Source organism: Alligator mississippiensis, chromosome 4 (assembly GCF_030867095.1).
Source record: "Alligator mississippiensis isolate rAllMis1 chromosome 4, rAllMis1, whole genome shotgun sequence".
Lineage (NCBI taxonomy): Eukaryota > Metazoa > Chordata > Crocodylia > Alligatoridae > Alligator > Alligator mississippiensis.
This window is the reverse complement of record NC_081827.1, coordinates 42805402-42820902: the sequence shown is the minus strand read 5'-3', so window position 1 is coordinate 42820902 and position 15501 is coordinate 42805402. Positions and strand designations below refer to the sequence as shown.

The following is a 15501-nucleotide window of genomic DNA, read 5'->3' as shown; positions in this document are numbered from 1 at the left end:
GCCTGGCATCTGACTCTCCAGGTACCTCTCCACTATTTACCTGCTACATTCATCCTCCTTCCCTCTCCCCCACCACCCAGCCTGTCTCTCACCCACTGACTCCTCAATTTACATCTTCACTAACTGTCTTGCATGCATACCAGCCCAGCCTCTGGCTTCTTTACTATTCATTCGATCCAGGAAGAGCACACACCAACTGCAGAGGCTTCCTAGACTGACAAACGGTTTTTAAACCCAAAAGCTTGCTAAGAAGACTTTTTCCAACTATTTCAGTTGGTCTAATAAAAGATATCAGATTCACACAACGAACCTTGCCTGCCTGTGTCCTTAGACCAACACGGCTACAATCTACAGCCCTACAACCTTGATTTTTCTAATTTATTTTTTAAACAATGCTTTTCAATAGGCCTACCCCTATACCAGGGTGGTCAACTTGCAGCCTACGGAGCCATCACATCAGGCCCATGGGGCTACCCACATCCAAAACTGAATGTTCCAGAATCCCAACTATCACTTACGGTATTTACTTTTTTTTATTATTATTTTAGGAGCCTCATCAGTATTGTCAATATCACTTAACTGTAAGTTTTCCAAATCGATTTTCAGCTTTCATCTACAACATAGCTAGCCCAATTAGTGCTAGCTGTCTTATCCTTTATCCACTGTTGGCGTGACTGAAATGCTTAGTACGAACAAAGTATTCTTTGCTACTTCAACATCTCAGTCTTCCAGAAAAAAGTAACAAGAGTAAAGAAAGCCATCACATACCTTTATTCTATGAAATCGAACAATATCTCCAATTTTGTAGATTTTTGGAAGGGCATCTAGATTTCCATTAAAGAGTGTACATGTCAACTTGACATTTGATTGGTCCACAATTGTTACAACTGAACAATAATCTGTAAAATATAAAAATGTAGGACTGAGAAACAGAAAATAGGACTTTTTAATTAACATCCATAGGACCAAATTATGTTAGGTCACTCCAGCTTTCATGAAGTCAAGGGAGTCGCACAAAAGTAAACAAGGAAGTGTGGTCCATTGTGTGGCATGTAAGCCGTTGGAATAGTTGAAAATATTATAGTTGATTCTGACAGGGATTGTGAACCAGGACCTTCTGAGTTATAATCTTCCTTCTGCAACACGCTCGGCCTATTTTTGAGAATGTCACATCTTCTCAAGTTTCTATTTCCCCAATTTTGACTTCTACCCAGAACCCATTTTCAGAGCAGCTGTTATAGCATTTGTATCAGTAGGATCACTTAGTTTTCATCATTCAGGCACAAATTATATCAATGTAATAAATTACATCAATACTATTAAATTGCACACAGCTGTACAAAAAATTCTGTTTTATGTAACTATTAGAAGGGAATGACTGGCAGACCAGATCAAAGGTCTATCTAGTCTAGCACAGTGCTTCTCAAAGTGGTGGCCCACGGACCGGTGCCGGCCTGCGAGCCACCGGTTGCCGGTCCGCAGCAAGTTGCCAGGAAAGAAAGAAACATATTTTCAGAAGCATAACATTGATATGTCACAGCACCACAGTTTGTATGTTCCAACACTCCAGGTGACGTCACGTCGTGCGAGGTGAGGAAAGAGAAAGAAACAGCCAGTCGCGCATTAGTGTAGTGCTGTTACACGCAGTTGCTGCCACCGGCTGAACCGGGCACTGGTCCCTGACCACTGGAAAAAAAATTGCCAGTCTGCCACATCAGATCATTTGAGAAGCACTGGTCTAGCATACTTTCTCTAAACATAACAGAAAAAGATGATAGTTTGTGGCTGCCCTGAAATGAAAGGTTTACATTTTTAAAACAGCCTAATTAAAATAACTGTAAATGCTGTAATGAATTTTTTTTGGCTTTAGTTTATCCAACAGCAATGAATGTTACTGGTCACCTCCCTAACAGCAAATTTACCTTAAAAAAAAACCAAACAACAAACAAAAAGCCCAGAATAATTCACACGCATAATAAACCTCACAGAAGAATGTTTATCTGATTATCTCAAATAATTACATTTGAATGGCATCCCTGTGTGGTGCTGTGAACATGTAGTCCATTCTAACCACGCGGATGGAGAAAAGTCAACCAACCATCATGCACCAGACAGCACACAAAGAGGGAAGGAGCTATATGGCCAAGGGCAATTCCTACCCTAATTATACTTGCCAATGGATTTTTGGGTAGATTTTTCAGTTATTGGAGAGACTGAAAATTCAGCATCAAATCCTTACAGAGGCTTTTAAAGTCTGAGTTTTAATGTTCAACCTGAACAGATACTGTGGCTTGCAATGATGCATCTAAAATACCTACACAATTAATTGCATAGAATTCAACTCATCTTCCACAAACAGATGAGAGATGAAATTTACCCTACCAAGATTTGAAATTGTACTATGAGGAATATTTCCCTGAAGTGTGAGTTTCTCCATAGCTCAAATTTAAGACTTTAACAACTGACTTTTTCCATCTGAGGATAAGTACTACACCCTAGTACAAAAGGGCATTGATTTTCTTGTGGATTTTCTGCGCATGAAGCATACTTTTAAAGAATAAAATTCAGAAACTCAAAGCAACAGAATACTGTATTAGTCACACAATCATGGTTACAAATTCCTGCTACTCATTCTAAGCTCTTGTTTTCAGAGACTAAAAACTTTCCCTATAATATAGGACCTTCTGGAAGTGCACTTTTGTCATAATCCCAGTTAAAACAGAGCTCTTCCAGAATGTAGCATACATTTTGAATGTCCATTAGCTAAAAATCTTTGTAAAGTATTAAACTGGAAAGTTACCAATCTTTATTTTCCCAATCGAAATGTGAAAATTGTTTTCTCTTCTTAATTAGCTGCGACTGAGTCCAATTATTTTCACAAATATTAAAACCAGCCAAACTCTTAATGATATATATATTTTTTTGCTGCTGCTGCTATTATGGGAAAAAATACAGTAAATACAGCAATAATTTTTATCCTGTGAAGTTACTGTAGAATAATAAAGTCATTTTTAATATAGTTTCTAGTGAGGAAAACTCTACCTGCAAGATAACTAAGCTAAACTTAAAGTATTATTAAAGCTCTTCAGCTACAGGATAATTTTCCTTTACTAGATAAGACTAAAGTGCTCAACTGATAGCCACCATTGGGGGAAATATCTTTAATAGTGTCAGTAGCTTTTACCCATAATAATTTGGTAAAAGAAAAAAATTAATGACAAAGTGGCAGCAGAGTGCACTAGATTTGCCTACTACAGTAGAAAGTTTTTACATTTTAGTATTTTTTTACCTCACTAGTTATAAATCTTAAAAGATAACTGATGAAAAATTAAACTATCCGTTAGGCGTTAAAGGTAATCTTGAGCAATTCACCTAATTTCCTCAGTATGATTAAGTGCAAATTGCCTTGGAGTTTTATTATAAGAGAAAAAATCCTGTTACTTCTAAGTTAGGTCTTTTATCACAGAAGCCATGAAAACATAAATTATATCATCTGCTAAAAATACTTAGAATTCTTCTCTCTTTTACTTGCACAATACGGAGTCAGAAGAACAATAAAATTTAAAGTAGTAAATTAATTATTTAATGTCTAAAAAGCAACTGAGTTCGGTATTGTTAACGGTGACTAGTGCAACTTTCCTAATCAAATTATTGAAACAGTTGCTACCAAGTCTGTTCAAATATTTTAGAGTCAATAGTTACTGGGCTCCCAAATGGATTATACAGTAAATGCTACATTTTTAGAGCAGCTCTCCAGCTATTAAAATCCTGTATACCTACCCTTCTAATGAGGCCTAAATTGAAACTTGTAAACAGCAGGTAAGGAAGTTATTTTCTGGTAATTTACGTTATCTTAAGGTACCAGCCTCAAAGGAATAAAACTGAAAAAGTGCCCTAATAAATATGAAGCTGGGAGCTGGCTGATCATTTTTATGAGGCCGATATTTTCAGCAAGCAACTTCAAAGAAGAGCAACTATGTCATGGAGGAGGAGGTAAAGCAAAAAGGTAAAAAAAGTTACATGAACAGCATCAAAGGCTCAATAGCTCCTTTTAGTCCCAAAAACTGTACTCTACAAAAAGCAATACCAACTTCAGCAAAAGGAGGGCAAGAAATTGCTTAGCTGCAGTATGTTGTTGGATCTTTGAAAGATCAAACTGAAATGTAAATGCATCTTTTTTTCAAATAAGCAGATTCTATGACACCTATCCTTGAGGACTAGTCAGCTGGAGGTATATCTCATCACACACAGGTAACAAAAATGAACACCGTCCAGTCCTTTTACCAAACAGATGCATCACATCCACATATGGATGGGATGTATACATAGGAGTGAATGTCTATTACAAGAGGCAGGATTTGATGGATGGCCTATGCAGTCCTGTCCTTATATCACTTAGGCTTCATACACACATTCAAATGACTTAGAAGAATTCTCCTGGGTTTGTTTTGCTAGAAAAGCTTACCCAAAGATGCTTGAACAGATATTTGAAAGCTAAGTCCCTGAAGAGCAGAGAGCTTGCAGTGCTGACATCATGCCAGGGTGCCCCTGTGCACACATCTCAGCACGCTTTGCAGGATTACTCAGTCTGCCTGGTGCACATGGCAGTAAAGTACAGGGCAGCCTGGGTCAGCCATTCAGCCTGAGTTTCCCTGCAGCACAACATGGGAAAGGAGTGTTCTCTGCTCCCTGTTCAGCTTTAGTAGACTCCAATTCGAGCGACATACTGTCTCTGGGGCCTAGAAAAGATGGAGGACAGGGGAGGGAGGGAAGACTGGAAGAGGCAAAGCACCCTGGGATACTGCAGGATTATGCAGCAACTTCTCTTGGAAGGGTAAATTGGACAGGCAGCTTTCCCATGAGAAATCCTGTCTGTTCCCTGATTATTTTTCTCCTGAGGATCTTGGAGTTACTATTGATGCCAAAATGAACGTGGGCTGACAGTGTGGGGAAGTGGTCAGGAAGGCCAACCGCACCTTGTCATGCATCCACAGATGCATCTCAAGCAGGTCCAAGGAAGTGATCCTCCCCCTCTATGTGACACTGGTCAGGCCGCAGTTGGAGTACTGTGTCCAGTTCTGGGCGCCGCACTTCAGGAGGGATGTGGACAACATGGAGAGGGTCCAGAGGAGGGCCACCTGCATGATCGGGGTCAGCAGGGCAGGCCCTACGAGGAGAGGCTAAGGGACCTGAACCTGTTCAGCTTCTACAAGAGAAGGCTGAGGGGGGATCTAGTGGCTGTTTACAAACTAGTCAGGGGGGACCAGCAGGCATTGGGAGAGTCCCTGTTTCCCCGAGCACTACCAGGAGTGACAAGAAATAACGGTCACAAGCTGGCAGAGGGTAGATTCAGGCTAGATATCAGGAGGCACTACTTCATTGTCAGGGTGGCTAGGATCTGGAACCAACTTCCAAGAAAAGTGGTGCTGGCTTCTACCCTGGGGGTCTTTAAAAGGAGGCTGGATGACCACCTTGCTGGGGTTGTTTGACCCCAGTACTCTTTCCTGCCATGGCAGGGGGTCGGACTTGATGATCTGCTCAGGTCCCTACCGACCCTACCAACTATGAAACTATGAAGTGGCCATTTTTGCTCTGGAAGAAAAGTCCTGAAAATCTGCAAGCTGTAATTCATGGTTTCTCCTGGGAGAGCAGCAATTCTCCCAGGAGAAACTATATGTTGCCTTAATGAGTTAAACTTAGCAAAAGTCTTGGTATTAGGCTATTATTGCCTCCGTTTCTAGAATATGTAGCCAAAGTCTAGATAACGCCAAAGACTCCTCTGTATCATACATTCCATATGATATGAAAAGACTCTGTCATACCCAGTTAGGCTTCAGATCACTATAAATCAGAAAGTATACAGCCATGAGCAATTTACTTTTAATGGCTATATTAGCTTACATTTTTCTACCTGTAATCTATTTTTGTTATTTACTGCCAACATCTACAGTCTCTCTAGTGTAGATTCATCTGTAGCTTTAACGACATTTGAAACAAGTCTACAACAGCAAGGTTTAATGACAGAACAAAAATAATTTATGTCTCTACTTCTAGTCATGGAATAAAGTACCAATATGGCTGTACTTAATTCAGTTCTAATAACATTATGAAGTGGGCTTTAGGTCCTTGTTACAATACATTGTGAGCTACGCAAACTGATCAGTGTTGGTGCTAACCAAAGTTCGGAGCAGTCACATGTTCAGACCAGCAGGGGCCTAAAGGATAAAACTTAAAAATCCCACTTCCCCCTTCCAAACTTCCCCTTTGCCTCCTGCTCCCTGGGACTCCCCAGTTCCCCACCATCCTCAGGGATCCCTCCCTTCCCCCCTCCCTCACTTATTTGTGGCTGTCCATGCCATCTGTTCTCAGGAGCAAGCAGAAAAAGGTTAACCTGCCTGCCCAGCCACCACCTCTGTCCCTGCCAGACTGCTGCTCTTTTCTAAGTGATACCCAGAAAGCAGCAGTGGTGGCCGGGCAGGCAAGTTAACCCTTCCCTTCTCCCTCAGGCAGCCACAAGTAAGTGGGGTGGAGGGACTGTAAGGAGGAATCTGGGGTACTGGGGAGGACAGGGGTGGCAGTGGACTGAATCCATGCTAATGGAGGGGGGAAGCCTTAGCATAACACCAGCTGGGTAATATGGATCAGAGATAATCCTGCCCTGCAGTGGTGTAACTTTGAACTGAATAAGGGTGCTTAAAACTAGCTTTGTGTGTCAATGGGAAGACAATCCAGGTGTTAATAACTCCAGAAGCTGCCCCAAATTACAATGCAAGAAGGCCCTTAAACCACAGCAAGGAACAATGGATAAGTACAATCAGAGCCATCCCTAGGGGTGTGGGGCTGGGGGGGAGGGGGCGGGGCAAGCAGCTGGAGCAGGGGGTGGGTGGTGAGCGATTGGAGCATGGACCTGGCTGCATGCGGTGAAGCCTATACGGCACTGTCTGCAGGGCCCCCCAAAGCATGGGGGCTGAGGCAGCCACCCCGATTCACGCCCCGCCCCCCCAGGGACAGCCCTGACTACAGCAACTAAATTGACAATGCTGGCTTTTAAACTGATCTGCAAGCTTCTGGTTCTCGATTCTGGATACCTGAAATTAATTTAATGGTTGGCAGTTTCATTACGGAACCCGTACAGAAAATCCTCAAACACTTGCAACCCATACTAGAAAGAGACCCTATTCTTAAAAAGATCTTCCCAGAGCCACCCATCCTAGCCTTCAAACAAGCACCGAACCACACTAACCTTATCACCAGAAGCAAACTTCCTCAAGCCCAGAACACACCAAAAGGATCCAGACTGGGCGATGACAAGAAATGCAAAACCTGCCAACACATCTCCACCACCCCCACAAATACTAAACCCCACAATAGAGCCATCAGCATTCCTGGATCTTACAGCTGCACCTCCAGAAATGGAATATACCTCATCCAATGCACCAAATGCCCTGGTGGAAAATACATAGGAGAGACCAAACAGCAACTGTGCACCAGAATGAATGCACACCGGAAATCTATCAAAGACAGAAATATCCAGTTACCTGTGGGGGCACATTTCTCACAAGAAAACCACTCTCTCTCTCTAATCTCTCAGTCCTGATCCTCAAAGGAAACTTACAAAACACTTCCCAGAGACAAACCTATGAACTCCACTTCATCAACCTCCTGGATACTAAAAATCATGGACTAAATATAGACATTGGATTTATGACACATTATAACCTGCCTGACATCCAACTCCCCAAATATTTCTCCACTATTCATCCCCCTTCTCTTTTTCCCCACCCCCACAGCCTGCCTCTTATCCATTGACTCCTCAATCTACATTTTCACTGACTACCTGTCTTGTATGCATACCAGCCCAGCCTCTGGCTTCTTCAGGGTGAAGTCTGAGTGTTCATATTGGAGCTTCCTTTAGAACTGTTTTCATATTTGGTACTCTTACAGAGTATATTATGCCTGCTAATATCATCCCTAAGAAAACCAGTGTCTTTTTACAGAGATCCCCTTAAATTCGAATACAGTAAGAAGAGGTGGGGAGTGGGAGGAAACTCATCAACCTTAACTGACATATATATTTGCAATTTTATATCATAGAATTTTGTTTCCAGTGTTTTAATTTACTACAGGTACATTGTGAGGAAAGACGTCAAACTATATTCCATGATACAACTAAGTTCTAAAACAGGATGGGGTAATTATTTGGGCCACATAGATAGTTTTAGGGAGCTGTCAAGGGCAAGTCGGTAAGCCCCTCCCCCGCCAACAATACAGAGCCTACACACCTTGTGTACTACCACCAGCACCCAGCAGTAGCACACAGCCCCCAGCCCTGGTCCTGGACTTGACCAGGCTTGCCCCTGGCCCTGGCCCCAGCCACGGCCTGTCCTGGATTCACCTTGGCCAGAGCAGGCTAGGGTTGCAACTGGGACCCACACACAGTCCTGCCCCTGGCCCGTCCTGCGTCTGCTTGGGATTGCCTACGATGAGCAGTGATGGCAGTCAGGAATAAGCTGCTCCTGGGAGCAGGGAAAAAGTAGTTGCCTCTCCCTTGTCGCTCCCAGGTCTCTCTTGCCCCGCTAGGCGGCCCAGAGGTGGCGCTGATGGCAGCGGTGGTGGAGCTGCAAGGCAGCCTGGGTGTGGGCTCCAAATGGCTGCAGCAAGTAGGGTCTGGCAGCAGTGAGGGGGGAGGTAGCTGCTTTTCTCCCATGTTCAGCAGCAGTTTCTGCCTAGCTGCTGCCACCACTCATCATGGGCGGAAGGATCCAGAGCAGGTGTGGGGAGGCCTGGGGCCCAGGCTGTGTGTGTGGGTCCCAGCTAGTCCAGAGCTAGTCTGCTCCTGTCAGGGCAGGTCCGGAGCAGGTGCAGGGTGGGCTGGAGCTGTGTGTCTGGGTCCCCGCCAGTCTCCATGGGGCCAGCGGCAGCTGGAAGGTGCTGCTGCCACCTGGGCTGCCTAGGACTGAAGTCCAGCTGCAGTGGCCCCAGCCCCACTGTGAACCCAGGGGTGGCAGGACATACTACAGACTGGGTGGTTCCTGGATCAGGCAGGACCTAGGAACCTGCCACAGGCCAAACAGCCTCTTTGTGGGCTGGATCCAGCCTGTGGGCCACATTTTGCCCACCCCTGTTCTAAAAACCAATTCAATATAGAAGCTTGTAATGATTTACTACAACTAAAATTACTCATTAATATTTGCAAGAGTGAATTTTTATAGCTCATGAACATTATAATACAAAAAAACCCCAAGATTAAATGTCTATGATTAAAGTTTAGCCCTCTTTGGGCAACTGTTTACCTACGGCTTTCTAGAATTCACTTACAGAACTATACTGGCTCAATAATCTCGTATTACAGAAAGAGAAAAGGTTATTGCTAATAAAGACACTCATTACAAATTCTGGTCTGATTCTAAATTGCAGTAGTATAAAAAGAATATTATAGGAAACTACATTCTCTTTTAAAAACTATAACAATAACGAACCTTTTCATGGTCAGGGTAAATCAGTAGGCAAATCTTTCTACAAAAACTCAGCTATTGAAACAATGGATTTATCAAACATGTTAAACACCCCCCCCCCTCCCACAATGAGGATTTTATAAAACTCCAAAGTGAACACTCCAAAGATTTAAATGGAAGATATTTAATACAGCTTAATTGTTATTTCTAATAATGGAATCTAGTTAGAGACATGCAAACATTCAGTAACTGCCAGCAACATCTGGCTAAACAAATGCTTTAATCCAAGTGTTTGCAAACTATAGATCACAAGAAATGTCCTGAGATCTCTATTCATTAACTATTTATTCAACCTATTAACATTTGATTTTTCCACTAACCATAAGAAAATATAGAAATACTAAGCATTTGAAGAGGAAAGAAATGAAAAACATGCCAATGCTACCTTCCCAGAAATAGGTTTTTGCTATAATTAACTTCCACAGTGTTTCCCTTTGAGCTGCAACTCTTTTGTCCTATTTATCTAATTTGATTTTAAAAATTACTCTAAAGTAAACCACACAAGTAGGGGCCTACTCAATTCACAATTTCACAGAAACCAGTAAATCCGCAACTGTCTGTGAAATCAACTTAAAAAAAACCTGAATAAAAATAAAATGCTGGCTCCCCAGTGGGAGACAACAGTCCTTGCTGCCTTACAGAATGCCTGGGAAAGAAAGGTACCAGCTGGCAGGAAAACATAAAAAGCAGACAGCAGCCTAGATGGCAGCCACCCCATTAGCTCTCTTCTCCCGTGGGACCTCTCCATGGGAATCAGCGGTAAGGGGTGGGGCCACCAGGAAAAGCCTGTGAAATCGGCTCTTCATGCCACAGTCAAGCTGGGAAACTTGCTTCATCTCACTGCGAATTAAGTAGGTCCCTACACATAAGAATTACGGTACTGAAACTAAGCGACTTACTGCTTTCTTTCTTCATCTGGAAAACAGGAACAATACACACTTACATCAATCACATAGCGCTGCTTGCAGAGCTTTGAAAATATTTGTGCTGTTGTTTACTGATGAGAAACTATTATATTAACATTAACAGAAACGGAGCCCCTGGCTCTTGCCTGCAGGGGCTGCCTGACACTTTTTCAGGCTCTGGGGTCTGGGAGCATGGCCACCTCCCCTTGTGATGTCTGCTCCCTTTTGGAGTCTCTGGCATGCCAACTGGAGGAGTTACAGGCCACAGTCCACAGACTGTATGCCATCAGGGAAGGTAAGCGGGAGATTGACTCCTACTATCAGGCCCTTCACCCTCTGGGGGCGGAGGGTAGACCACAGTCACCTTCCAGGACAAGGGAGGATTTGGGAATCTCCCATGCTGTCCAGCCAAGGGGTTGGACTAAGGTGGTCAAGGGCCCCAAGGTCTGCCGCACCAAGGTCCCCACCCCACTAGAGCTTTGCAACAGGTACGAACCTCTTGCAGGCCCAGTAGAGCCTACTCAGCTGCCAACTCTGGTAGATAACACAGGCTCAACTATAGCTACTACCGCTGCTCTCCCTAAGACAAAACGCAAAGTATTTGTTGTGGAAGACTCCATACTGAGGGGGACTGAGGGGGTAATCTGCTGCCCCGAACCCTTGGCCCCGAAAGTCTGCTGCTTCCCGGAAGCCCATACCTGAGACATTGCGGAGAAGATCCCTGAATTCCTCCAGCCCACTGACCACTACCCTATGCTTCTTATCCATGCACGCACAAATGTCACAGTTCGCAGCAATTCCAGCCGGGTCATGAAGCACTACAGGGATTTTTGAGTGGGGCTAAAGGGTTTGGGGCTGCAGGTGGTGTTTTCTTCAAACCTCCCAGTCTCGAGCTATGGGCTGAGGAGGGAGAGGAGGATTGAGGTAATAAACCAAAGACTGCAGCGCTGGTGTCATAGGGAAGGCTTCGGCTTCCATGACAACAATCTGCTCTTTGGTGAGAGAGGCAGTGAGCTGCTGGGAAGGGATGGTCTTCACCTCTCTCCGCTGGGGAGTAAGCTCTTCTCAGCCAGACTGGCTGAGCTGCTCCACTGGGCTTTAAACTAAGCCTGCCGGGGGTTGGGGAGAACTACCGCCATTGCTGGCCCACTAAGTAACCCTTGAAAAGCCAGCAGGTCAAGACACTTAAGGGAGCCCACCCCTGCCCCAGCCCTAGAACGAGTTGTGGGCAAGGCAAAGCCCCCTAAATAGACACTTGCCTGTCTGTACACAAATGCCAGGAGTTTGGGGAATAAACAGGAGGGAAGCACAGGTAAGTATCAACATCCAAAGAGCAAGGGGCCACAACTGTCCTGGGAGTGGGAGGAAGGCACGAGCACCCTCAGGAGGCCTCAGGTGCCTCTACACTAATGCTCGTAGTATGGGTTGTAAGCAGGAGGAACTATGCCTCCTGATTGCAAGTAAGAACCCAGACTTAGTAGGGCTCACAGAAACCTGGTGGGACCCTACCTACGACCGGGCTGTGGGCATTCGGGGGTACACCCTATATAGAAGAGCCAGGACAGAGAGGAAAGGTGGGGGGGTTGCGCTCTATGTCAAAGAGCACCTCACATCATCAAGGATTAGCTTCGGGTTAGAGGAGGGTCAGGAGGAGACACTATGGGTCAAACTACAAGGGGGGCGTGGCGAAAGGGACCTTACGGTGGGTTTCTACTACAGACCACCCAACCAGGGGGAAGAGCTAGACCAGGACTTCTCCAGTCAGCTTATGGAGGCGGTTAGGTCAAGGGATGTTATTGTCATGGGTGACCTAAACTACCCAGATATTTGCTGGGAGGAGCAGATAACCAGGTCTGACCGCTCGCATAGGTTCCTGGCTGTATTACAGGACCTTCACCTTATCCAGGAAGTGCACAGCCCCACTAGGGGTAACACCTTGCTGGACCTGGTTCTGGCCACGGGGGATGACCTGGTGAGGGGACTTCAGGTCCTTGACCACCTGGGCAATAGCAATCATCACCTGCTGGATTTCACTATCTAACGCAGGGAGTCTAGGGCTCACACCAAGGCTAAAGCCCTTGACTTCAGAAGGGCCAACTTCAATGAGTTTAGGAGATTAGTGGGGGAGGCACTAAGGGCCCAGAAGGTAGAGGAGATGGGAGCCCACGAGGAATGGTCGTACCTTAAGGGGGCGATCCTCCAGGCCCAAAGGATAACAGTCCCTGAGAGAAGCAAGGTGGGTAAGAGTGCTCAAAGACCCCCTTGGCTCAGCAAGGCATTCAGCAATGCCTGAGGACTAAAAGGGGAGCGTACAACCAGTGGAAGACAGGAACTATCACCAAGGAGGAGTACTCCTCCTTGGCCGGGGAGTGTAGGAGGGCTATTAGGAAGGCCAAGGCAGAGATGGAACTCAGGCTAGCATCGAGGATTAAAGCCAAAAAGTCCTTTTTCAAGTACACTGGGAGCAAGAGGGAACCAGGCAATGTAGGGTCCCTGCAAGACACAAACGGTAATCTGGTGGCCGCGCCAGACAAGAAAGCTGATATTTTTAACAGTTTCTTTGTCTCTGTTTTCCTGAACAGGGACCAGGATATCCCACCTACCAGAGGGAGGGACAATCTTGGGGATAGCTCTATCAATCCTTTAGTCAGTGCAGATGTAGTTCGGGATCTTCTGGAAGGGCTAGACATTTTTAAATCTGCAGGTCCAGATGCCCTACACCCAAGGGTGTTAAGGGAGCTGGCAGGGGTCATCGCGGAGCCTTTGGCCTGGCTGTATGAGCATTCGTGGTCACCTGGCCAGGTGCCGGGGGATTGTAAACTGGCTAATGCGGTCCCTATTTTTAAGAAGGGGAGGAAGGAGGACCCAAGTAATTATAGGCCTGTAAGCCTCACCTCGGTGCTCGGGAAGCTCTTGGAGAGAATCATCAAGAAGCATATCTGTGGGCGACCTGCAGGGGAGATCATACTCAGGGGCAATCAGCATGGCTTCACAAAAGGCAGGTCCTGCCAGAACAACCTGATTGCCTTTTACAACCAAGTAACTAAATCCTTGGATGATGGTGTCACTGTGGACATAGTCTTTCTAGACTTTAAGAAGGCCTTTGACACTGTCTCTCACCCCATCTTCATCAATAAATTGACTGTGGCATTGATGCCTGCACAGTTGGATGGGTAAAAAATTGGCTGATGGGGCGCACCCAGAGAGTAGTGGTGGACGGGTTGTACTCAGCCTGGCGAGATGTGAACAGTGGGGTACCCCAGGGCTCGGTCCTCAGGCCCGCACTGTTTAACATCTTCATCAGCAACTTGGATGAGGGGGTGGAAAGCACGCTGTCCAAGTTTGCTGATGACGCTAAGATGCGGGGCGAGGTGGACACACTTGAAGGGAGAGAGAGGCTGCAACTAGATTTAGACAGACTACAAAAGTAGGCAGACGAGAATAGGATGGGGTTCAACGTAGACAAATGCAGGGTGCTGCACCTTGGGAGAAGGAATCCACAGCATACATACAGGCTGGGGAGTTCCCTTCTTGAAAGCACAGAGGCGGAAAGGGATCTTGGAGTCATTATTGACTCCAAGATGAACATGAGCCGCCAATGCCAGACTGCAGCCAGCAAGGCCAGCCGTACCTTGTCATGCATGCAAAGGTGCCTCTCAAGCCGGTTCAGAGAGGTGATACTCCCTCTCTATGTGACATTGGTCAGGCCGCAGTTGGAGTACTTCACCACACTTCAAAAGGGATGTGGCCAGCCTGGAGAGGGTTCAGAGGAGGGCCACACACTTGGTGAGAGGGCAGCAGGACAGGCCCTCTGAGGAGAGACTAAAGGACCTGAACCTGTTCATCCTCAGCAAGAGGAGGCTGAGGGGGGACCTGGTGGCTGCCTACAAGCTCATCAGGGGAGATCAACAGCAAATAGGTAGAGCCCTTTTCTCCCCAGCACCACCTGGGTTGATGAGGAACAATGGTCATAAGCTGATGGAGAATAGGTTTAGGTTGGAGATCAGAAGGCAATATTTTACAGTTATGGTAGCCAAAATCTGGAACCAACTTCCCAGGGAAATGGTCCTCGCCCCTACCTTGGGCATATTCAAGAGGAGGTTGGATGATCACCTGTGTGGAGTCTTGTGAACCCAGCCTTCATTGCTGCCTGTGGCAAGGGGTCAGGCTAGATGATCTGTGCAGGTCCCTCCTGACCCTAGCTACTATGAAACTATGATTCCTTACCCTCCATCAATACTGACCTTGTGAAGGAACACCTTGAGATGCTGGACACCTTTAAATCTGCCAGTCCTGAGAGCTTACACCCCAGGGTACTTAAGAAGCTGGCAAGCATCATAGCTGAGCCACTGGCACGGATCTTTGAGTACTCGTGGTGCTCTGGTGAAGTACCCGAAGACTGGAAGAAGGCCAATGTGGTGCCCATCTTCAAGAAGGGGGGGAAAGTGGATCTGGTAAACTACAGACCCAGCCTGACCTCTATTCTGGGGACGGTCTTAGAAAAGATTATCAAAGAGGCCATTCTTAACAGACTGGCTGACGGCAGCCTCCTAAGGGATAGCCAGCACGGGTTTGTTGCGGGTAGGTCTTGCTTGACTAATCTTATTTCCTTTTATGACCAAGTGACCTATCACCTGGACAACAGAGAAGAGATTGATGTTGTATATCTTGACTTTAAAAAAGCCTCCAATTTGCTATCCCATGATCACCTCTTACCAAAACTGGCCAACCGTGGCCTCGGCTTCACTATGATCCACTGGCTGAGGAATTGGCTCCATGGTCAGACCCAGAGGGTGGTGGTTGATAGAAGTCAATCACTGTGGTGCCTTGTGACCAGTGGGATCCCTCAAGGCTCTTTCCTTGGGCCAACACTATTCAACATCTTCATTAATGATGTGGACACTGGTATCAGAAGCAGACTGGACAAGTTTGCCAACAACACCAAACTCTGGGGTAAAGCGTCCACACCTGAGGATGGGAAGGCGATCCAGGCTGACCTTGACAGGCTCAGGAAATAGGCAGATGAGAACCTGATGGTGTTTAACACTGAAAAATCCAAGGTTCACCACCTTGGCAAGAAA

At 45.8% G+C, this 15501-nt stretch overlaps 1 protein-coding gene across 3 annotated transcripts in view; it reads right to left on the bottom strand.

Annotated features, from left to right (window-relative positions):
* Window positions 1-15501, bottom strand: part of POT1 (protection of telomeres 1) — a 188658-nt gene that overhangs the window by 97116 nt on the left and 76041 nt on the right. For all 3 annotated transcript variants that reach the window (XM_006278058.4, XM_059725921.1, XM_059725920.1), the window contains one exon: window positions 769-899. In XM_006278058.4, coding sequence (XP_006278120.2) covers window positions 769-899 — 131 coding nt within the window. The remainder of the gene's footprint in view (window positions 1-768; window positions 900-15501) is intronic.